The sequence below is a fragment of the Eretmochelys imbricata genome, chromosome 11 (assembly GCF_965152235.1).
Source record: "Eretmochelys imbricata isolate rEreImb1 chromosome 11, rEreImb1.hap1, whole genome shotgun sequence".
Lineage (NCBI taxonomy): Eukaryota > Metazoa > Chordata > Testudines > Cheloniidae > Eretmochelys > Eretmochelys imbricata.
In genome coordinates this window covers 67,085,262-67,109,316 of record NC_135582.1, presented here as the reverse complement: position 1 = coordinate 67,109,316, position 24,055 = coordinate 67,085,262, and the positions used below count along the sequence as shown (strand labels likewise).

Genomic DNA, 24,055 nt, shown 5'->3' with positions numbered 1-24,055 from the left:
CTAAAGCACACACAGTGAAGATGGGAACTAAAGAGATTTTTGCTCTTAAAATCAAAAGTCTCTGCTGAGCATGTGCAAATTGTGATTTTGCCAAAGTCTTATAACTTAGCCAAATTTGGGCAGATTTTCGCAGCAAAAGACACATCCCTGATGCATAGCGCCCCTCTTCGCTCTCCCCCTGCCAAATTCCATGTTCCTTCTCCAAATCATGGGGGCACTGGAGCTTTTCAAAGAAAAGGTTGCCAGAATTGTTTTAACATGGCAAAACAACATATTTATTTTCCCTAGCCTTGTTCTTGGAAATGAACCATTTTGACTGATTTCTTATTTTTTCCCCAAAATTCAGCCTGAGGCAGATACCTGGCATGGAGAATTTCAGCTCAAACAGCTGAAGTCTGGCAAAGTTACAAGCAACTCAAAAGGCGGGACTTATGAGAAGTATCAGGCAATAATAGGTGATGCAACCAGCCTGCCTGTAATAAGTGCTGGCATGTAAATAGCTTTAGACAAGTCCATAGCCCAAGGAAACAAAATACTTCAACACCGAAATGACTTATGCCAGGCCTGAGTTTGGCCCTTTGGCCCTACAGCATGGCTTGGCATTTAGGCAGAAATCTTTCTGAGTACATAGATTTTAGTTTTCCATGAGATATTACCAGGTCTTTCAGAGATCAGTGCTGTCTAAGATACCATAAGAGTAGCTGAAAAGAAATGACCATTTGTGAGGTTAGAGTTGAATATGCAAATACCGGCAGAGCTGCTGTGTTTCTTCCAGGTAAAATTCTGGTCTTCCATCTCTACTATTGATTTCTTCTTCTCCCTGTCAATTTCTAGTGAATATGTAGTGACTGCAGTGCATGCTGCTGTTGTATCGTATTTGTGCTGTTGTAGTACCCCCAGGTTTCAATCAGCATCAGGGCCTCATTGAGCCAGGGGCTGTATGCATGGGTGGAGGGCTTGCTACACTTCCATTGATGGCAGCAGCAGCTCCATCAATGGCATGGGATGGGAGCAATAGAAAACAACAGATGCGGCAGGGAGAAGATTGTAATTAATATGCAGGAACTTTAGTCTGCATAAATCTGCTAGCTCTTTGCCTTCCTGAGCAATGCTGAGCCCCCTGGGAGAACACTCAGGGTAGAATTTTAAGGGGGTTCCAATTTTCTCAAACTCTTCATCTGTTTGTACATTATTGCACCTCTACAGTAGTCTAAAATGTCTCCGATTTTGGACCCAGTCCCCTAAACATATAATCCTTACTTCTCTGAGTAGTCCTATAAAAGTCAATGGGACTATTTGTATGCCACTTTATTGGCACAATGTTGAATAATATGATGTACAGTTTGGCTCTGGAAGCAATAAAAAGTGAGAAAATGATTGTTTTCGCTTTAAAATCAGTAACCATTTCTTTATCTGACAAATATTTAGATTTCCATGTATATAATCACCTGCCCTTCCCCTCATCTTTCCTTAAAAGGGAAAAATGTACAGATGATGAATAGCAAATCTTCTCTAAGAGTTATTCAGGAATATTTACCATAAGGTTTTGCTTTTGTTTGCCTTTCTTGAGAAAAGAAATGTGAGGCAAAAGCTTTTGGTTTGAACACTGTCAGAAAATATCCAGAAATTGCAAGTTGCTACACAGATGCATAGATTTAATGAGACTGTGTAATGCCAGTTTTTATGCTAAAGAATCTGACACACATGCTACTGAAATAAGTTAATACTTCGAGAGTTATTTTATATCTTTTTCCATTGCCATCTGTCACTGCCTACATTAATAATACAGGTGAAAGCGTAACATTTCTAGATTTTTTTAAGGGATATTTATTTAAATATTTCTCCAGTTTAATATCTGGTTTGTTTTATGTTGGTGGAGTTTGGGCCCAATCCCGCAATCATAAATAATCCTTGCACAAATGAACATCCCATTGATTTCAATGGGGCTTCGGTCATGGGCAAGAATTACCTGTGTATATAAGAATTTTCAAAATTAGACTCAGCAGGTCTGATTCTCCTTTCACTTAGACAATTTTACATCTGTGAACAATATTGGGTTAGATCCTCAGCTGGTGTAACTAATCCACTGGAGTTACATTGATTTATAGCAGTTTAGGATACTCTGTAGTAGAGTAGTTAGTCAAGTTTTAACTAGTATAAATGAGATCAGAACCTGTGGCTCATAAATTGACTTCATCCAATGAAGTGGGCTGTAGCTCATGAAAGCTTATGCTCAAATAAATTTGTTAGTCTCTAAGGTGCCACAAGTACTCCTTTTCTTTTTAAATTGACTTCAGTGGCTTAGTTACTCCAGATTTCTATTGCTGTGACATCAGAATCTATCATGCAGTAGAAAGGAGTTGAACCTTTAATATCTAATTTCTGATGTAAATAGATAACTGAAGTTATGTTTAAAACAGTGTTCAAGGGTAAAAGGATGTAAACAGTTATAGTCACGCTTTGTCCTTTTGAATTTGCAAAAGCAAGGAAATTCAGGACCAGATTGTATTACTCTTACTCAGGTTCAGCAGTGGTGCATTCTGTGAATAGCCCCTTTGATAACTGAGGAAGAGTAGAAGAATTTGGCCCTTGGTAGTTGTACTCCATCCTTGGCACGTTACATTGTTCTGACTGTATGTGTTACTAGGGTCTCAGAGCATAAGCGGAACTCTCTAGTTCCCAAGAGTCCAGTACCTTGACCTTCATGGACTGTCTGAAACCAACAAAGTGAAAACGGAGAGAAAAACACATTTTTAAATTATGTCCAATGAAACAGGTCTCTTAAAGCAGCACAACTTCTTGTCTGAACTCTGCAAATAAAAAACAAATGTTTTAACTGACTTTGGAAACTTTTCCACAAGAATTGAGTAGTACACTCAGCCACATCATGCTACTTATACAGAATGAAAAAAGTAAGACAATGCATAATGATCGTATTGGTGGGTTAACACATTAATGATACAACCATTCAAGGATTTTCAGCGGCCCACAGAAATTTGTTTTAAGAGAGCACAGGGTGTGTAATAAATTAATTTGCTCATATTTTGTCATGTCGCTGTCCTGATCCTCAGCTGGGGGAAATCTGCAAAGCTCAATTGACGTCACTCGATCTTCACTGATTTACAGCAGCTAAGGATCTAGCCCCATTATTTTTACTCCAACATGGTCAATTAAATGGGACGTTGACAAGATGCAGGAAAAGCATTGATTAAAATAAAGAAACAAAATGAAAATGTTAAGATTCCTTTTGCAGTTCATAGATGAAGGCATACAAAATATTTGTGATTGTGACAGGTGCTTCTCCAAAAATTTTTCCGTGGTTGGATGACTCAGTCGAGGTGTGTCCTGTTGGGGAGAAGTATCTTTGCTGTGTCATTTATAGTTATTTCCTAGAAGAGGACACCGATAGATCAAGTTGTATTAAGAGCACTTGGAGTTTCGTAATTAAAAACAAAGCAAGCTTGTTTCCATGAGCTAAGACCATTTAAGTAGCCCAAAGGGTGTAACTTGTGATGAAAGCCTTACACTTCTTAAAAATACTAGTTTTAAAACATATACAATAGTAGACACAGAAAATGAGCAGCCGCTATTTAAGCACCTGATCCAAAGCACATTAAAGACTATGGGAATCTCTTTAGGCACTTCACTTGGCTTTGGATCACTGTTTCTGTTAATTTTTTTTTTTTTAATTTAGTGCAGTTCCCCTGGTGGACAGGGCTCTTTACAAATGAAATCCTTGTTATTGTTATAATTATTATGCATTGCGTGTTTTAGAAAGCATTTAGGAAGTCACACGCTCTTTGAGAAGTAGAGATGATGATAAGTGAAACTATGAGGTTTTGGTAATTTGAAGTGGTGCTATATATATTTATTGATGATCCCGATATAGCTGTAATCTGTCAACATTTCCATTACAAATTTCTAAGTTTTGGGGTATAAAATTCACAGTAGGATCTTAACAAGTCGCTTGGGAGTGAACGTTAGCAGACAGTGTCACAGGTCAATGAGTAAGTGCTCCTTATTATAGCTCAGAACCAACCTCTTAAAAAAAAATAAAGTGTTTGAAGTCCTTAATGTTAGACCAATGCTGTGAGATTCGAGAAAACTCACTGTAAATATTAGGGCTGATTCTCTGGTGTAAATCAGGAGTAACTCTACCAAAGTAACGAAGGTTAAACTGAGCTGAGAGGGGAATCATGCCTGCTGGGTTCACTACACATATTGTAGAAGGTCCAAAGGCTTGCCTTGGATATGAACATGCAGTTTTCATTCATCTAGTTACATGTGTGCATTTAAGGGCAAAATTTGACCTCAGGATCTTTTATGGAAGGTTTGCCCAACACTGAGTGATTATCTATCTATCCTGTCGTATGAGTTGCAAAATCCAGGCACAGAGAGTCTAATCCAAAGCCCATTGAAGTCAATAGATAGAGTCCCATTGACTCTGAAGGCCTTCGGGTCAGGTCCAAAATTGGGGACAAATTCTGCCACCCTTACTTGTGCTGAGTAATTTCTTCCTGAGTAATCCCTTTCAGTAGGACTACTCACTGAATAAAGTGCTATTCATAGTGAGTAAAGGTGTCAGCATTTGGCCCCATTTTTAGAAATGGCATTTCATCTCAATGCTGAACTTGTTGGGAGTTTGTAGGTTTGAGTCCGAATACTTGCCATGACTATAACGTTTTTTCATGTCAGTTGGAATAGTTATATAAGCTTATATAGACCACTATGAAAGTTGTTCCACTGGTTTCACTACCACTGTCCCCACCACTTGTATGTGGCATTGGAAAATCCAATTGGGAGAAAGAGGGTGGTGTTAAAAACAGAGCAATCAAAACTCTGTTTCGACACTGCAGAGAAACCAGTTTAAACCAACTGGGTATAACAGAACTGTAAATGAAACTATCCCCTCTCACAGACCTGAAATGCGTGGCCCAATCATGTTCCCATTTGAATTCAACAGAAGCTTTGCCATTGATTTTATTGGAGCAGGATTAAACCCGTGATTCTTCAATGTCCTTATAAAATCCTTTTGTCGTCTGGGATTTTGAAAGGTGCCTAAATTAGGCACCCAATTCCCATGGACTATGAGCACCTAGTCCCTTTACACTTATTGCTAAATCCAAGCAATAGTGTAGATAAAAACTTTGTAATCTACTTCTAACCATTTGAATCAACGTGGACAGGTGAAGGAGCATTTGGGTTGTGGTATATCTCGACAAAGCACTATTGAAATCAGTGATGTCACATGGATTCCCACCATCTGAGGACCTGGGCTGTCATGTGCACAAAAGTGTCGTCTTGGTAGCTCATGCTGTGTCAGCTGGTGAACAAATCTGACATTCAGTAATGTAGTGGGAGAGGCTTTTGTGCATGTACAAGAGCCTCTACTGAAAACTGAAGGGAGAGAGGGGTAATTCCTCTTCCTTTGTTCATGGAGTTCACCCTTTTCCCTGGATACAGCTCAGTCAATTCAGCCAAAGATGCATGGGGCCTGATTCTCCTCTTGCTTACACCTGTGTAAATCAGGAGTGACTTATCACTGGGGCTTTTTTTAAAAAAAAAAAATACTATTCAAGAGCAACTGGACTTCCCTTTGGAATGTACCAATTTGCACAAGTGTCAAAATATTTTTCCAGAAAATTTCCTGCAGGAAGATACCACCCATAGACACCATTGAAATATCTTCATTTGCCCCTTCTTCCCCATTGGATATGTTGAACGCTGCAGTATACTATCCATACATTCAGTGGACCTGATTCGCCTTTCTTGTCAGCATTCACCAGTGTAGCTCTACTGACTTTGGAGTCACTCCTGATTTACACAGGTGTGAGCAAGAGGAGAATCAGGCCCCGTGCATTTTTCAGGAACAAAGTGCAAAGTTTCCAGTAAGTACACTTTTTAATATACGTCTGTTTGCCAAGTGGAGTTGCCTCCCTCCTTGACTATGCGGAAACAGATAAATAGATTCCCTAGTCCCTTATCCCTCTGCTCTGTCCGGATACCCATGACTTTCTAAGTGAGAGAATTTTTGTGGGCGCTCCTTGTTTAAACCTTTGGCAACACATTATTGTTAGAACCAAAGTTGATTATAAAGCCTCTTTAATTAAGGGCCAAATTCTGTCCTGAAGAAGAAGCTCAGGGTATGGCTCTTCTTTATAATGAGACCCCTTTGCATTGCTCCAGCATCAAATTATGTTTACACTAGCATTAAAGCCTCTTTGCCATTCTGGCAGTGTAATCATGGGATAAGAGGGAAGGTCCTCTCATGGATCAGTAGCTCGTTAAAAGAGAGGTTAATAAAGGGCAGGAATAAATGGCCAGTTTTCGCAATGGAGAGAGGTGAGTAATGGGGTCCCCCAAAGATCTGTACTGGAACCTGTGCTGTTCAACATATTCATAAATTATTTGGAAAAGGGGTTGAACAGTGAGGTGGCAAAATTTGCAGACGATACAAATTTACTCCAAGATAGTTCAGTCCAAAGCTGACTGGATCTCACAAGACTGGGCAACAAAATGGCAGACGAAATTTCATATTGGTAAGTGCAAAGTAATGCACATTGGAAAAAATAATCCCAGCTATACATACAAAATGATGGGGTCTAAATTAGATGTTACTACCCAAGAAAGAGATCTTGGAGCCATCATGGATAGTTCTCTGAAAACATCTGATCAACGTGCATCTAGTGTTTGTTCATAAATTGGAAGAGGGAAAACAAGCTTGCCTGCTTTTTCAATTCCCAATTGATTATTTAATTTTGAATGAACTAATCATTGAACTGAACTAGTTGAATAAACTGAAATGAAGAAAACATTCTCTCTGCACCTGCACAAGAGGCTACTGCTGTCAAAAGTAGTTTAGCACATCAACAAACTCTGGTTCCTCCAGATGCTTAGCCAGTGACTTTCACCAGTTCCATGGTTTTGTCTTTCTTTAAAACTTGGAAGCAAACATGTACTATTTAACATATTTTTAATTTAATTTAAATTATTTTAATAGATAGTAAGTTTAGGTCTTAACATAGGCAGTCAATTTCAAATGTAATTTTAAATAGGTTTTCTTTTTAAAAAAAACCCCACAACGGTATTTGATTAAAATGTGTAAAAAATCAGATTTAAATAAAAAATCCATTTATTTTTAAAAATTGATTTTTATCCACCCTGCTCCTGCTGCCCACACAGAAAATCCTCTGACCCAGTTTGGAAGTGCATTAAACCCAGGCTCGCTTTCCCAGTTGGGGTGTGGGTCAGAGCCCAGGCTCTGCTTTAGTTCAGGCCGGAACCCATCTACTTTGCAGTGAGGACGTAGGCTAGAGACCAGTCAAGTTCTGCTAGTCCTCCAGTCCCCTTCTGACAGTTCTCCCCTCCATACTCAAAGGATGGACAAGGTCTCCTAAAATGGACACAGCTGACTGGGGAAGGAAGCCTAGAGTGTCTCTGCCCAAAGAACCAGGGCACATGCTCCCAGGCACACATGGGTGAGTGCAGAAACAGTGAGGACCTAGTAACTCAGGTAAGGTTTGGCAGTGGGGATGCTTACACTCCGGCTGGGCTGACTCAGGTGCTTGGATCCGGATTCCAGTCTCCTGAGTTAACTGTGCAGTGTAGACATAACTGTAGAGTTAATTGTGAATCAGGCCTTATTGTTTGTTTCCATGGAAAAAAAAGATACTTGTGGCGTTTTTTTACCTTGAACTTTCAGAATCATTTCAGGCTGAAACTTGCTCTTTTTTTCTTCTTCTTCTTCTTCTTCTTCAAATTTAAGGTAATTAGCAAAACTGTTTTTTGTCTTTCTTTCGTGTCAAAACCATTTGCCGTTCCACCGCCCATGTTTCTAAAGTTAAACCTACCTCTCCCCCACATACACCCCCTCTCAACTGGATGGACATGAGGCACAGTGCTTTCATGTAGTAATCTTTCAGTCCATAAGCCCAGGTTCAGATGCGGAAGGAGTTAGGTCATTGCATGATCATCCATAGCGGACAGCTGGCCATATCCCCAAACTACTACACGTGAATTATACCTAGGAGAAGCTGGGAGTGGAACAGACCAATTGTTATAGATCGGGGTGGCCAAACTGCCGCTCGTGAGCCACGTGCAGCTCTTTTGAAGTTAAAGGGTGGCTCCTGGAGCCCTCCTCGCCCAGCATTCTTCATCTACCAGACTGGGGGCAGAGCTCAGGGCTTCTGCCCTGTGGCGGGGTGGTGGGGCTAGGGCTTCTGCCAGAGACGACTGCTGCCTGTAAGAGTGGTGGGGAGGGCGGCAGCACAATTTAAAGGTTTGGCCCTGCCAACAGCTTGAGTCACACACACCCAGGCACACTCCCCCTCTTTCCCTCAGCAGCCCCTCCCTTCAGCTCCCAGCTATTAGCTTTGTTGGGAGAGGCAGTGGCAAACAGCTGGGAGCTCCAAGGAGGGGTCTCTGCTTTAGCTCCTTGGGGAGTGGCAGCAGCTGAAGCCCCAAGTCCCAGCAGGTATGCCCAGGTTCTTCATCTGAAGATTGTCATATAAGTCTTGGAGGATCAGTAAGTTGGCCTCCCCTGTTATAGATCATTGACCGGACTTTATGGAAAAGCTCCCACTGTGCCTACCTGTAATATCTCCTTCTCTAGTTAGTGCTTTGAGTCTGTCTTACCCGAGTAGTTGTATTTACTAACTTTTACTTATTTCTTCAGGTCTTTGAAATATTGAGATAAGGCGAGCAATATATCCATGACTTTGTTCACTGTGCCTGGACAAGGGTTTTTAGAACAAACACTGGGTGAGCTAATTTGGCATCTGCTCTACACTGTTTAGATCCATGCTGAGTTAAGAACACATTTTGTCAGCATTAACTTAGAATTTCTTTGATTTTGTATGTTACACTGTGTCTGCCCCATGATATTCTATCAGCAGGAGTTTTTGTGCTTCCCTTTGTCTTGCAGTGGGGTACCACTGTGCATTACTACCTCCTTGTTTTTTTTTAAATAATGACCTTTACTTTTCAGTACTGTACCTTGTAGCCCCAGCTGAGGATCAAAACTTTTAATGAGACACTAGGGATTTTCTAAATCTCATTTTTGGGGGAGATAACTTCCATAATAGAGGATAAAATGCACAGCAGGATCATCTTGCAATACTCAAGCTCGAAAAATCATTAAAATAGGAGCATAACATCTGCTAATATTTTTGCTGGTGATTGTTATGCTTATTCATGGATAAAGAAAATATTTTGGTGCTAAGGACTTACCAGAGCACTGCTTAATATGGCATTGTTGATTAATTAGCACATGAGACAAGATTGCATTATCTAGAGTTCCCTGTAGAAAATAATTACTCCAAGTATAAGCTAGGGTCAGTTGAATACTGATACTCAGAAGGAAAGAAAAGCAGTTGTATGCCCCACTGAATGCATGCTGTTAGCATCAGGTTTATGGATGGTGCTTTTATGGTGGGTGATTGTCTCAGTTTGTGTCAGGAGGTCTTGAACAGTACAATAAAGTGAATGGTGATAAAATGAAGAAAAGTTAAACTGGAAAAACTTCTGGCTTCAGGCTTGATGCTCCTTGAAAAAATCTGTTTTGTTTTTTTTTAATAATTAGTTTGCAGTGTGGTTGTAGCTGTATTGGCCCCAGGATATTAAAGAGACAAGGTGGGTGAGGTAATATATTTTATTGGACCAGCGTCCATTGGGGAAAGAGACAAGCTTTCAAGCCTACAGAGAGCTCTTCTTCAGATCTGGAGAAGAGCTCTGTATAAACTCAAAAGTTTTCTCTCTTTCCCCAACAGAGGTTGGTCCAATAAAAGAGATTACTCACCCAGCTTGTCCTTCTGGATTGTGTTTGACATTTTCGACTCATTTGCTGTATTGTTGTGATTTGTAGAAGAGGTGCTGAAAAGTTTCAACTTTGTTCTGTGCATATGTATTTATCTATTGCATAGTCAAGTGCAAGAATGATTGCAGTTTTCAGTAAGTATGCAAAGAAGAGCCTTGTGGTGCAGTTTACCTGCAGACATTATACAGTACAGGATAGCACCAAACTCTTCTTTATACATCCTTTCTCTCTTTAACATAATTCTTTTATTTGTTAAATTTGTGGCAATAGGTGAAATCACAGAAAAGGTTATGTAAATAGCTCTTGTCTTCGGGCTGAATAAAATAGAAGAAATAAATACACCCCCTGAACTGTGTGTGTTTGTAAAATATTGTACATATCTGGTATATGTATAAACATGAAGTAAAGCAGCAAGGATGACTTGATTAGCAAAGTCCTCATGAAGAGCTGAGGTGATCCCCACAGTAGCAGCATTCCCTTCCTTGGAGACCTGCAACTCTCCCTAGTCCCAGCTGAAGAGGGAACCTTCACAGAGCAACAAACACATGATGCCAGGTTTCTGAAAGCAGCAGGGACAGAGTCAAAGGGGGTGCGGGTATGAACTTTTGTCAACAGGCTGAACAATTCTGCACAATAGCCAGAGTGCTTTTAAGTGATGAGATGGAATGAGCAACTCTCCGTATACAGCCTTTGGAGGGTTCTACTGAGCTGTGTTCTGAGGAGTTGAGAGGGTTGTGTGTCTGGAAGGTTGTTTTGCAGCAAACAACTCGCTCTGTTTTGCTTTGCTGTTTATCCTACTGGATTCAAGCCAGCATTCAGCAGAAGGCAACACTCGGTTAAGATAAAATAAGCCACTGACAACAATCTCCCAGTTTCTAAGCACTTCTGACCTTATTTTCAGGTCACTTATTTTCAGAGGTGCTCAGCAACAAGGGCTCCCATGGACTTGAATGGGAACTGTGAAGGCTCAGCACCAATGAACGTTCCAGATACAATAAATACAATCGAGATACAGTTTATATAAAAATATACCCTGGATACAAATTACACTCCTCTCTTGCATGTGCACACGCACACACTCGGTCACTCACATAGACATACACCCCTTCACTTGGTGCAAAGTGTGTTGTGACTATTTTGCATATTGTTCCTACTCTACAGGGATAAAGGGTAATCTTGTGGTTAAGACACAGTATTTTGGGTCAGGAGAGCAGTGTCCTACTCCTCACTCTGCCACAGACTTCCTGTATAACAAATCCACATAGACGGCAGACACAATTACTTTGGGCTTGTTGCGCTGATACCCTGAACACCCCCAGTTCCAGTGGAAGTCAACGGGAGCTGCTGGTTCTCAGCACCTTTAATAATTCGGCTCCGCATAAATCATACACAGATACTTTCAAAGACAAGGCAGGATTAGAACCTTGGCCCTTTCATTCCCAAAGCAAAGACCTTGCAATAAACTAAAACTGTCCTGTGTGACTTGGAGAAAGTCAGTTAGCCTTGCTGTGCCTCTGTTTCTTTATCTGTAAAATGGGACCATGGCACTGCCTTGCCTTAGAGGAGTGATGAGAGCGTAAACACATTCAAAGATTGTGGGTCGCTTTGAGCTCTGATATAAAGTACAGAGTAAGAGCTCGGCATAATTATGGTGATGATACAGTGTTTTTCATCTGTAGATTTCAAAGTGCTTTACATAGGAGGTCAGTATCCTTTACAGATGGGGAAACTGAGGCACACTGAGGGAAATGACTTGCCCAAGGTCTCCCAGGAGGCTAATGGCATAGCTAGGAATTGATCCCGGGTCTTTTGCTCTTAATTTGTTACCTTGAATCATTTCACATCATTCAAACAAACAAAACTGGGGCAGGTTAGAATAAAAATTGAAATTTGCAGTTTTGATTAAAAAAAGTGAGATGTTTATAAAATTTTCTTGAAAATGTCTATCTTCATGGTTTCTTTGAAAAACTCTGTGTAAAACATAGGAATTGTACATATTTGGGGCCAGATTGTGGTTTGTCCTTCATGTCCACAGAGGTGAGTAAAGAGTAGTAAGGCTTCCCCTTGTTCCTCTGTGCCAGTTACCCATACCGTAGCTAGCAGCGTGCTGGAGAAAGCTGCTTCTTTGGGCTGCTGTATTCCTGCTCTCTCCTGTGCATGGGGAAGGGGCAGGAAATGAGCGGGAGCCCAGACCCAGAACTTGAGGCAAAGTCACCGTTTAGCCCTCAGTTGCGACATGGTATCTTTGTATCAGCAAATGTATCTTTGTGGAAATAAAATATCATTTCCGTTCAGCAAATAAAGAGCAAAAATATTTCATAATGTAAAATGCTTAATGTTTTGATGGCTGGATTTACAATGACGTACGGCTACCATGGTCGATCTGTCTCCTTTTTCTGCATGGGCCTTACTACAGTATATGCATTCCTTGGCTCCCATTAATGCCCTGGTGAACAGTGGGAGATGTATTTTGACAATTGTACAATTAGAAAGTCACCTTTAATTGGCCTTTGATCTCCTGGTTTTGTTCCTAGCACTGTACATGCCTTAGGCAACATGGAAACACAGATTTCTGAACCTATCAACTATTTAGGGTGGGGACATAGAAGGGTAACTAATGAGGTTAATGCTGAGGGACTGGGTAGCTCAGGGTACTTGTAATGGGAAATGGAGGAAGCTTTTACCCTCTTGTTCAACTCGAACCTCAGTCTGTAGGGGCTGAAATTGTTCCTATATGATGGCTGTCCTATAGCCTATATGAGAGAGACAAAGTGGGTGAGGGAATACATTTTATTGGACCAACTTCTGTTCGTGAGAGACATGAGCTTTTGAGCTCCACAGAACTCTTCTTTGGGTCTTCAGGTTCTGACACACCTATGTCTGTTCTGTGGATAGACAGTGAAACTCTGGGGCATTCTTTACAGCAGCTTTCGCTAACTGGACAACATTTTCAAATGTCGGTGCCGAAGGTTAGGGATCTACACTCGCATTGAGGCACGTCAGCAAGGGGTCTGATTTTTTTCAGTTCTCATCGGCTTTGATGGAATTTGGGTGACACCTTAATGGTCTAAAATAAAGTCTGCTGAAGTCAATGAAAGACTCCCTGACTGTGTGTCAGGCTCTAACAGAGTATACAGACAATGGGATGCCCTTACCCCACTTGTATACGTGAACTGCAAACCAGAACACAGCTGGCATAGTAGGTCTGTGCAAGAACTATGACTTGGAGATTATCTTTGCACCATGTACGCCCTTCTTCATTAAACTAATTTGTTTTGAACAAGTGTCCCTTTAAGGAGAGTTCATTTCTGTGAAATGACTATGTAGCATTCTCTATCTGGAAGACTGCTATATATAGTTTGATGTGCAACCGCTAGAATTAGGTGCGAGTGGAGGAGTAAATATTTTTAACTGCTCATTCCCTGTGGTACGCGACTCTTTGTATTCCTTGCATTCAGTGGATCCATGAAAGGAAGAATGACTTTGTGGTCAAAGCAGTGGAAAATCTGGATTCAGTTCCTTGTTCTTCCACAGAATTTCTGGGTGACCTTGGGCAAGTCACTTAATTTCTCTGTGCCCTAGTTTCCCATCTGCAAAATGGGAATAAAAATTCTTTCTTTCTCCTACTGTTTGTCTGTTTGAAATAGATTGTATATGTTTAGGGTTGGGGGTCCGTCTTTAACTATGTGCATGTACAGCACCTAGCACAACGGGGCCCTGATCATGTTTGGGGCCTCTAGACATTACTGTGCAATAATGCTAATTGGCCACGATATTAGTTAATTGGTAATGAGGAAAAGACTGATTTTTTTTTGTTTATATATTTTTTAACATTTCAGCAAATTCAGTAAAGCTAGAAATGCAAAGCGATGAGGAGTCTGACAGGAAACCCCTAAGCCGTGAAGATGAGATCAGGGGTCATGATGAAGGAAGCAGCTTGGAAGAACCCCTCTCTGAGAACAGCGAGATGGCGGACAACAGAAAGATCCAGGAGCTGTCAGGCGAGGGAGGAATCCGGCTTCCGAATGGTAAACTGAAATGTGACGTCTGTGGCATGGTTTGCATTGGGCCCAATGTGCTTATGGTACATAAAAGGAGCCACACTGGTAAGCAGCTGAAAGAAAAACTGATGACTGCCTGTGGCATCTGATGTTGATATTACCTGACAACTCTTCTCTTGCCTTTGTACTCAAGGGTGACAATAGAGGATGTTGGGGTGGGGTGCTGTAGGGGGATTGGGGTGGATTTGCTCTTTCAAAATTCCGGTGGCACTCTATTGTTGGCAAGCAAAAAGCTTTCTTGGCATTGAGTGCCGGCCTTCCGTTCTTAGGAATAGCAAAGAAAAGAAGTCTGGAAATCAGACTTCATCATTCTTGCCTAGCAGTAATATGGTGAATGATCAGCACAAATAGAATTGACAGGTGTCATTCTTTTCCATGTCTTTAATGTGTGTGTGATCCCATACGTTCTTCTTCAAAGCTAAGTGGCTAAAGTGACTAGGCTTCAAGATGGGACATGTGTAAGTATCTGGGGAAAGCCTTGGGTTACACTCAGATTGGGACCCCAATTCCAGAAAGCACTTAAAGCATGTGCTTACTGTACTGGGACTTAAGCATATGTTTAAAGTTAAGCACATACATAAGGTGCTTCATGCTTTCCTCACAGATTCTGGGAAGAAGAAGGTTCTTTCTTGCCTTATGCCTTTGATATTGTTAATGGTGTGACAGACAGTCCACACTCAGATATTGTACTTAGGAACTAGTGGGGGGCGGGGAGGTTAGGAAGAGTAAGAAAAGACTTTTTGTATTATCCCTTTAAGAACTGAGTAGTTTGCAGTGCAGTAATGAGCAACTGATGACAAAGAGATCAATAGAACTTTTGCACAGAGCAATACTATACATATTATAAGTAAGGATATGGTTTTGTCATGGAGGACCTGGATTCCATGACTTTCCGGGACCTCTGTGTCTTCTTCTGGGGCAGGGTTGGAGCAGCGATCAGCCCCTGGGCTGCCAGAGAAGCGGCCACTAGAACAGTTGTCCGGTGGCCAGTCCTGGGCCGCTGAACAGCTGGCTGGCAGCCCGCCGCTGGATCAGCAATCCCCGGCCCACTAGAGCAGCAGCCAGGGCTGGATCAGTCTCTCTGGGGCTGGAGCAGCAGTGGTCAGCCCTTGCCACAGGGTATTTTTAGTAAAAGTCAGGGACAGGTTGCGAGTTTCCATGACTTTTACTAAAAATACCTGTGACAGAATCTTAACCTTAATTATAAGTTAATGCTCTTTACAGAAGTTGTGTTGATAAAAATTAGCATATATGTATAATGCAAAGCACTGCAGTATCATATATGGTGCATTCATGATTTCAGACAGATTGGCAGCTACAGCAGAGGAAAAGCCCTACTTAGAGAACTGAAATCTTGATTGATTGATTGACAGTTTGACATCCCACTACTAGAAAGGTCAAGTGGAAAGTGCAGCATACTGAGCCCCCAGGTTTTAAAGAGTTCCTGTAAGTTTTCAGTGGCATATGCACACAGGCGAGTATATCTACAGTAGGTACGTCAAAGGCTACACTGTCTACCTTGAGTGCCCAAATGAGAGATCCTACATTTTATATTTAGGCTAGGGTTGCCAACTTTCTAGCTGCTAAAAACCGACCACCCCCTGCCCCGCATCTTCCCAAAGGCCCTGCCCCGCCCCACCTCTTCACCCAAGGGGCCAGGGCAGCTGGGGCACAGTGGGGGCTGGTCCCTGGGGCAATCAGGGAATGGTGGAGTAGAGGGGGAGGTGGACAGGATCCCACCCTCCTCCCCCCGCCCGAGCAGCGGCACCTACTTCTGCAAACCCGGTCCCGAAGCCTGCCACCAGTCTCTGTCAGACGTCAGCAGCTGAGCAGTTCCTCCATGTGGAATGCTGGAGGAGGCCGGTTACTGCGACCAACCAGACTTTTAGTGACCAGTCAGAAAACCGACACCTGGCAACCCTAGTTTAAGCTCCTTATTTAAAAACGGCCTGAGGTTTTGAGGTGTTGAGGACTGGCAGGTCCTTATTTAGGTGCCTCAACATATGGGTGATTTGGGTGCCTAACTTTTTAGGCACCCACATTTAAACAACAACATTTGCCTTCTACTGTGCAGACTAATGCCACGTTATGGGCACGTGTAGCTAAGGATTACATAACACACTGCTGGTTTTGTAAAGCCATTAGAGCTTCTCTGCAGTGCTCCAGCTCTTTGCCCCTGGGCAGAGAGGCTGTGATGAACCGCTCTATACAGATGATTTCGAGCATATAGAAATGGGCATTCCTTTCACCATGTAGCTGGGCACGCTGCTCTTAGTGAACTAGCTGGCCCGCTGTTTTATTTTAGATGCTGCTGCTTCACTGTCCACAGTGGCATGTCCATGGAAGGAGGAATTTGCTTGGATGTCCACATCCTTGTCTTTAATGGCAAAAAGCAAATGTTAAAAATACTAGAGCAAGGCTAGTATTTAAAACATTGTACTGCCATTTCATCAGCAGTAGCTATTAACGGGCTAGATTGAGCCTTTGGATTCAGCCCTCTTAAGCTACGTGTGGCTGTGCAGCCCCCAAGGGAACTCTGGGGAGGAACTGTACCCCAGAGACACCTCCCCTTTTCCACTGGCGAGGGGCAGAGGGTTCTGTATCAGCCCTTCCATGACGTAGCCTGCTCCTCATCCCACTGCCCCCCAGCCAGCTCTGCTGGCCAATGCATACGTGGGGGCCTGACTCCCCTTCCTCTCCTGCCTGGCCGATATGTCCCGTGTACTGCAAGGCACAGTCTGGCCCGCTGTTTGCCTTGCAGAAACTTCAGCTGTCTTCGCCTCCAGAAAATGGTAGATCCCGTCCCTAAAGCCCGATGCCATTCTGTCCCAAACACTGCAGCTTACCATAATAATCATAATTCACGCACAAGGCAAAATTGTGCCTCGCCCAGGGGAAGGGGTTGCAAGATGGCCCCTTACTCTTTGGCATGGTCTGCTTTAATCATAAAGGGCACAACAGCCTCCCCCTCCCTTACTGATGAGGTCCCTTCTCCCCACGGCACACGAGCCAATGCGGCTGAACAGACGTGGAAAAAGGGCAGTAAGCTGTGACAGGCATAGGGCTGGCGCAGATTTTTGCTCCCGTGACCACACAGTTTCACGATGCCCCTGATTCAGGGCTTGTGGTATCCCCACAATGGAGCGCATAATGCTCCTGCCGAGGTAGCAACCATTACTGCAGAACCCTGCACTTTTTAAGGCATTAATAACTCAGGTAAAGCAAGTTCCAAATGTACAAGGGCGGCTTTTCCCGTTTGTTTGTCATGTATCAGTAACATTCGGCATAGGGATGCGATGCGAAGGTGGAACAGTTTCACTGAGCTTCAGCGTTCCAGCTCATTTCACAAGAGCACATCAGGGCTAATTTCTTTTCCTCCCCTTTCATCCTCTTCTTTTCTTTTCAGTAACCTCATTCTCCATGCTGTTGCATACCAGGGGTGGGGGGCGGTAGCAACATCTTTCTAAGAGTTTTGTATTACTGCAGTAGTTGGATAATCAGGTAATATTGTCATCGGGTACTCCAGGCATTCTTGTTTGGTGGCATCGAGGAGAGAGGGGGGGAAAAAAAAGTAGGGTTAAGAATCCAATTTGTCTACAGAAATAACAAAGAATTCGAATGTGTTAAAAGTGAATTTGTCATCTCTCTAGGCTTGGCCCTTTATGGGAATGAAAAAAACCAAACCCTCTCTTATCTTCCCGCTTTCAGCAGAGCTGATACCATACTGTGTACATTGATGCTCTTCTGTAGCCATGCTATAGCCTCAGTGAGGTTTGTGAGACCCTTACACACACCGAATAGTAACTTAATCCATCACCATAATAACACTTAGCTCTTATCTAGCACTTTTCATCAGTAGATCTCAAAGTGCTTTTCAAAGGAGGTCAGTATCATTCTCCCCATTTATAGATGGAGAAACTGAGGCACAGAGCAGTGAAGTGACTTGCCCAAGTGACCCCGCAGACCAGTGGCAGAGCCAGAAATAGAACCCAGTTTTCCTGAGTCCCAGGCCAGTGGTCTATCCACTAGGCCATACTGCCTCCCTTCAATGTGACTACTCATATTGCAAGATACTATTCAACGTGGATGAGGGTATCACAATCTAGCCCACCTTGGCGAAATTTTGCATTTCTGCTGTTCTGGGTGATCTCCTCAGGAAACTCTCAAGCCTTTGGTTTCATCCCACCTGCATGTTAATACCGCAATGTATATTTGATGTACCAGGGAAGGAATTTTTACCAAATCCTACTGTCACGTTCATAACATTGCAGATGCACATACAGAAATTGGAACAACTGAAAATGCTGTTTAACTTTTTTTTCTTTTATGCAGGGATAAGGCTGTTTTGGCACAATCGATTTGGGACCAAAAAAACCCCAAATTTGCTATTCGGTATTCAAGACATTCATACTTAATATGGTTAACCACACACAAATTTAAATAGATGGCCATATTCCCTGGTTAGAATTAATTTCATCGGACTGTCAAATATTTGTATAGAAAGGCTTAACTTTATTTAATTCCTAGACTACTGCCGACTACTGCCTCTTGCATCGTGACATTATTTCGCACTGGTTAAATGGAGCAAAAGTTCTAGGGCTAGATTTTCCCAAGAATTTGGCATCTTCTATTTAGGCATCTAAATAAATGGCCAGATTTCAGAAGAGCTCATCTCCCATTTAATATTTAAATGAAGAGGTTGGATTTTCTAAATAGCTCTGTGCCCAGCAGCTCTTATTGTTAACAATGAAAATTGGTGGGTTTTTTTTTTTTTAATGTTTCCCCTTCATGTTAAGGGACTAACTGGGAGTTGAGCTCTTTTAAAAATCTGGCCCAAAATGTGGGTACCGAGTGCTCTTGGAAAATCTAGGCCCTTAAATTATTTGAGCTCAGGAATTACTGAGAAATTAATAACAGAATTCAAATAAAATCTGCCCCGGAGGTGGGATTATCCAAAATAAAGGCAAATAAAACCCTCAATTTCCTTACTCCCGTACTTGTTCTGTAGTTAACCAGGGTTCTAAAGTGATGGTTAGCCCCCTCGCTTAACTAGCTAATGGAATACAATCCAATAGGTAAACATCTAGACCAAGAAGCTCAGAAGGATTCAAAACAACAAATATGGAAATGGAATGAGTTCATCCACTTTTTATTTTGCTCAGATTAAGGCTGATTGCTTTCGCTGTTGGTAGATTAGCAATACAGCTACCATTTTGTTTGTGCTCCCAGAGCAGTTGAGGCAACGAACGCACCAGAGGAAATATTTCTTCAGATAGTTTAATTAAAACAACCCAAAACAACTTTATGTGAAAAATTAACGTGATCATTAACGCTAAACGAACACTTTTTTTCATACCTCCCTGGGCATAGCAATTTAGCATGAGGAGGTGAAGAGGGCTGTTTTGTGAGTATCCATCTTTCAGTGCGTAATACATTCTTTTAACAGCAAACTTGTCTGCAAAATAAACAATTGTCAAAATCAAAATCCCTTTATTTCTATGGTCCAGACTTTGACACCTTTAGTCAGTCTGATCCTGACTATTTTGATCCTGAGGCTCATTTACACAAAGGCTGCTTTATACCATTCTAGTAGGGAAAAGGAGCCTTAAGGGCAGGTGCAAAATAATTACATTAACACTCACTTCAATTAATTTTAATTAATTAACATGCACTGCTGGTAGCAATGTAAAAAGGTCCTTTGTGCAAATGAGAATTAAGCCCATTGCTTTAGTTTGCAGACAGTTCTGTTGACTTCAGTGAGACAAGTTATGGAGAGAGGTGTTGCTCATTGTTAACAGAGGGGTTAGACTCTAGCGCTAAACTGGGCTCAGAGTATGCAGGTATAATGTGTTTGGAAACCTAGATAACAGCAATTTGGTACAGCCATGCCTCCATCTCATTCATTCCCCATTTAAAATCTCCAGAATGAATGGAGCTTTTTTAAAAAGCAAGTGGCAGTTCTGTGCAGGAAGCAATTCATTGAATTTGAAGGAAACTTATTTTACCTGTCTTCTTATGCGGGCTATTCATATTGTCTTCAATACTTTGCAAGCTGTTTGGACTGGAGTCTCACTAAAAGCAGCAGATCAGCTTTGGATATACCCCTGGTCCTCAGTTAAACTGCTGTTTTGATGCTGAGAATGTCATGGTTGTATTTCACGGTGGGATGAAATATAAAGGAGGATAACTCAGACTGAAACTTCTGCCCATCACTTGCGTGCTGAAGTGATTAAGGGGAATGACTGTACGTGGAAGCAGTCCAGTTAAGCAGAGAAGGAGCAGGTTTGCTTCTTGAGAATGTTTGAACTATTTATATTGTAAAAGATTGAAAACATTAATAGGAAGTTCATCAGTACATCGTCCTGGTTTCAGATTGTATAATTTCAAATGATCAGCAGTACTAATTTGTGCTATTGTAAAGTCTATAGCAAAGGTGCTATATATCGGGGTGGACAAACTTACTGACCCTCCGAGCTGCATATGATGATCTTCAGAAGTTCAAGAGCCGGGGTGCACCTGCCAGGGCTCGGAGCTTCAGCTGAGCCCCAGGAGGTGAGCTCTGTAAGGCTGAAGCCCTGAGACCTCCCTCCCTGCTGGGTAGAAGCCAGAGGTGACGTGCGGGAGGAGGGCATGTGGACTCGCACGCCCACTCAGATTTTTGCTAGGGTTTGCTGGCCCCCCTCGGAGACATGGTACCACCAGGCCACCTCCCTGCATGACAGCTGGAAGCTGCAGGGAGAACTGCTGCTCTTGCCACTGCCTTTCCCCAGGAAGCTAAAGCAGCTGCCCCTCCCTGCAGCTCCCAGCTGTTTGCGGCTGCCTGTCCACAGGGAGCTAGCACCTGGGAGCTGCAGGGAGGGGCCACTGAGGGTAAGAGGGGGAGGATGCTTGGGGTGGGCCCAAGCTATAGGGCTTGAACCTTTAAATTGTGCCCCACCCCTCGCTTTCAGAAGGCACCAGTCATCTCTGGGAGAAGCTCCTAGCCCCATCACCCTGCTGCAGGACACAAGCCCCGAGCTCCCCCGCCACGATCTGGTAGGCGGAGAGCTGCACTTTAACGGTAGAAGAACCGCATGTGGCTCATGAGGCACAGTTTGGCCACGCCTTCTATATATAATATAGTTAAAATTCATTACAAAGGGCCACAGCCTGCCAAATCCACTTGGTCCAAATTCCCAGGGCCCAATTCACCTTACACCTTGTGCAGTCATTTACACCAGTGCAAAGTGGGTGTAGAACAGTAACAGATCAAGAGTGGTAACATTTTATATCCACTTTGCACTGGTGTTAATGATTTACGTAAATTGCAGGTCAACTGTGAATAGGGCAGTAAGCTTCAGTGGGAGTTTGGCTCATGTGAGGAGTTAAATATTTAGCCACATGACTGTTGGGTTGAGTTTTGCCTTTGTAAAAGCCAAAGAATTCATAGAATCATAGAATATCAGGGTTGGAAGGGACCTCAGGAGGTCATCTAGTCCAACCCCCTGCTCCAAGCAGGACCAATCCCCAACTAAATCATCCCAGCCAGAGCTCTGTCAAGCCTGACCTTAAAAACCTCTAAGGAAGGAGATTCTACCACCTCCCTAGGTAACGCATTCCAGTGTTTCACCACCCTCCTAGTGACAAAGTTTTTCCTAATATCCAACCTAAACCTCCCTCACTGCAACTTGAGACCATTACTCCTTGTCCTGTCCTCTTCTACCACTGAGAATAATCTAGAACCATCCTCTTTGGAACCACCTCTAAGGTAGTTGAAAGCAGCTATCAAATCCCCCCTCATTCTTCTCTTCTGCAGACTAAACAATCCCAGTTCCCTCAGCCTCTCCTCATAACTCATGTTTTCCAGACCCCTAATCATTTTTGTTGCCCTTCGCTGGACTCTCTCCAATTTATCCACATCCTTCTTGTAGTGCGGGACCCAAAACTGGACACAGTACTCCAGATGAGGCCTCACCAATGTCAAATAGAGGGAAACAATCACGTCCCTCGATCTGCTGGCTGTGCCCCTACTTATACATCCCAAAATGCCGTTGGCCTTCTTGGCAACAAGGGCACACTGTTTACTCATATCCAGCTTCTCGTCCACTGTCACCCCTAGGTCCTTTTCCGCAGAACTGCTGCCTAGCCATTCGGTCCCTAGTCTGTAGCGGTGCATTGGGTTCTTCTGTCCTAAGTGCAGGACTCTGCACTTGTCCTTGTTGAACCTCATCAGATTTCTTTTGGCCCAATCCTCCAATTTGTCTAGGTCTCTCTGTATCCTATCCCTGCCCTCCAGCGTATCTAGCACTCCTCCTAGTTTAGTATCATCCGCAAATTTGCTGAGAGTGCAATCCACAAAATCCTCCAGATCATTTATGAAATTTTTGAGGTATCATCAGACTAGTCCACAAGCGGAAGGACCTCAGAAAAAGGAATAATCTGTAACTATTACCAAGTCTATCTCTTCTTTGTGCCAAGGGGTTGAAATGAATGTACGGAACCTACAGTTAATCCGAGAGCATATAGACACTTCAGTTTACTTTTCTAGGGAACCACACACTTCAGAAATTTGGATTGTTAGTTTGTGTTTTGGGGGGGTGGGGGGGGTCTATGTCCAAGGTGTGAAAAAATATTTCAGAAAAAATAATCCAGTGGTTTGAAGGAGTTTTAATTTTTTGCTTGGGATGAGAGCGAGGAGATGTTTTTAAAAATATAATGTATATTTAAGTTTTTTCGTACTAGAAATTTTTTTTTGGTTACACTTGACATTAATGTTCCATTTCTAAATAGTTTATAAAGGGTTACTAAATAATGAATAGAGGTTTTAATAAGTGGCTAGTCAATTATTATACATAACTATAGAGTCCAAAAGGTCAAGAGATTACTTATAACAATCGATATTGCCTTCTACTGACATGTTTATAACCATCAATAATATATACAACTCATGTCTGTAACATGTTTATTGCATCTATTACTCATTTATTAACGCTTCGTAAGCCATTTATAAATAGAATCTTAGACTTCTCAATTGTGGGTGTTCAGCACACTATTTCAACCTTGCTGAGAGAAAAGTAACACCCAACCCAGTCCCTAAAGCACATTGTGAAAGTTCAAAAAAAAGAGTCCCCAATTACCATCAGCGGTTGGTTGACTGAAAAAATGAGGATTTATGGCCCAGCTTCTTAATAACACTCAGTCATGCTCTCAGGAAGATTACATTTCTAAATTGGTATCCAACACACATGATGGAATTTGCAGTAGACATAAGAAGTAGTTTGATGAAAACAAAGCATGCATTTTATGCAAAGAGGGGCCATTAATCTTACAAAAGCAATTGACAAAGGTTTTAAAGGGATGTGACAGATTACAGGTTGATGACAGTCCTGTTGCAGATGCCATGTAAATGTGTCTTAATGTAATTAACAACAACAAAATGGAACCACACACAGCAAAATTGGAAAAATGATTCAGTGAAGCTATGGAACATTTCCATTACTTAGCCAACATGACTGATCCTAAATACAAAGGTCATACGTTGAGCCCAGAATGGGGAGAAGAAGCTGAAATGTGGCTGATGGCATAGTTGAGTTCCTTCCCTCTCTTTTGTCATTTACAGATGAAAGTCAAGATTCTGCCCTAAATCTATGTCTGGGAAGGAGGTTGTGTCACAGATCATTGCCTCAAAAGGGGGCAAAACTGTGGAACTAAAATACTAGAAAACTGGACAATTGATTACAGAATGCTGTCAATTTTTTTTTAAAAGATTAATACTCCTCTCTAGCTAGCTCATTATCGAACCAAACATGCCTTTACCACATTGGGACTAATTTGGCCAAAGCTTTGTAATAGGAGATGAGTTTAAAAAATAAACAATACTCCTGGCATGCTGAAAGTTAGGTATATCCTTAAGTATCTTGTTGAATCAAGGCCTTAATAAAAGCGTTTCAGTGTCTAAGACCCCAATTCACTACAGCACTTAAGCATAGGATTGATATTAAGTACATGCTTCGATCCCCTTGACTTCCTTTATAACCAATAGGGCTTAAGCATATGATTAAAGTTAAGCACATGCTTAAATGCCGTGTTGAATTGAGATAGACTAAGTATGTTACAAAGTGGATCACATAGTGTATGTTTTGTGTTTCATTTCACAAAACCTTTGTGGTTTTTTTCAGGTTTCCTACTTTATTATTATTTA

At 42.1% G+C, this 24,055-nt stretch overlaps 1 protein-coding gene across 2 annotated transcripts in view; it reads left to right on the top strand.

Annotated features, from left to right (window-relative positions):
• IKZF2 (IKAROS family zinc finger 2) overlaps nucleotides 1-24,055 on the top strand; it is a 127,763-nt gene that overhangs the window by 60,995 nt on the left and 42,713 nt on the right. Inside the window, exon 4 of one of the 2 annotated variants that reach the window (XM_077829758.1) lies at nucleotides 13,654-13,920. In XM_077829758.1, the coding sequence (XP_077685884.1) occupies nucleotides 13,654-13,920 (267 nt within the window). Of the gene's footprint in view, nucleotides 1-13,653; nucleotides 13,921-24,055 lie in introns of those variants that run through there. The other variant, XM_077829759.1, reaches the window with a different exon arrangement.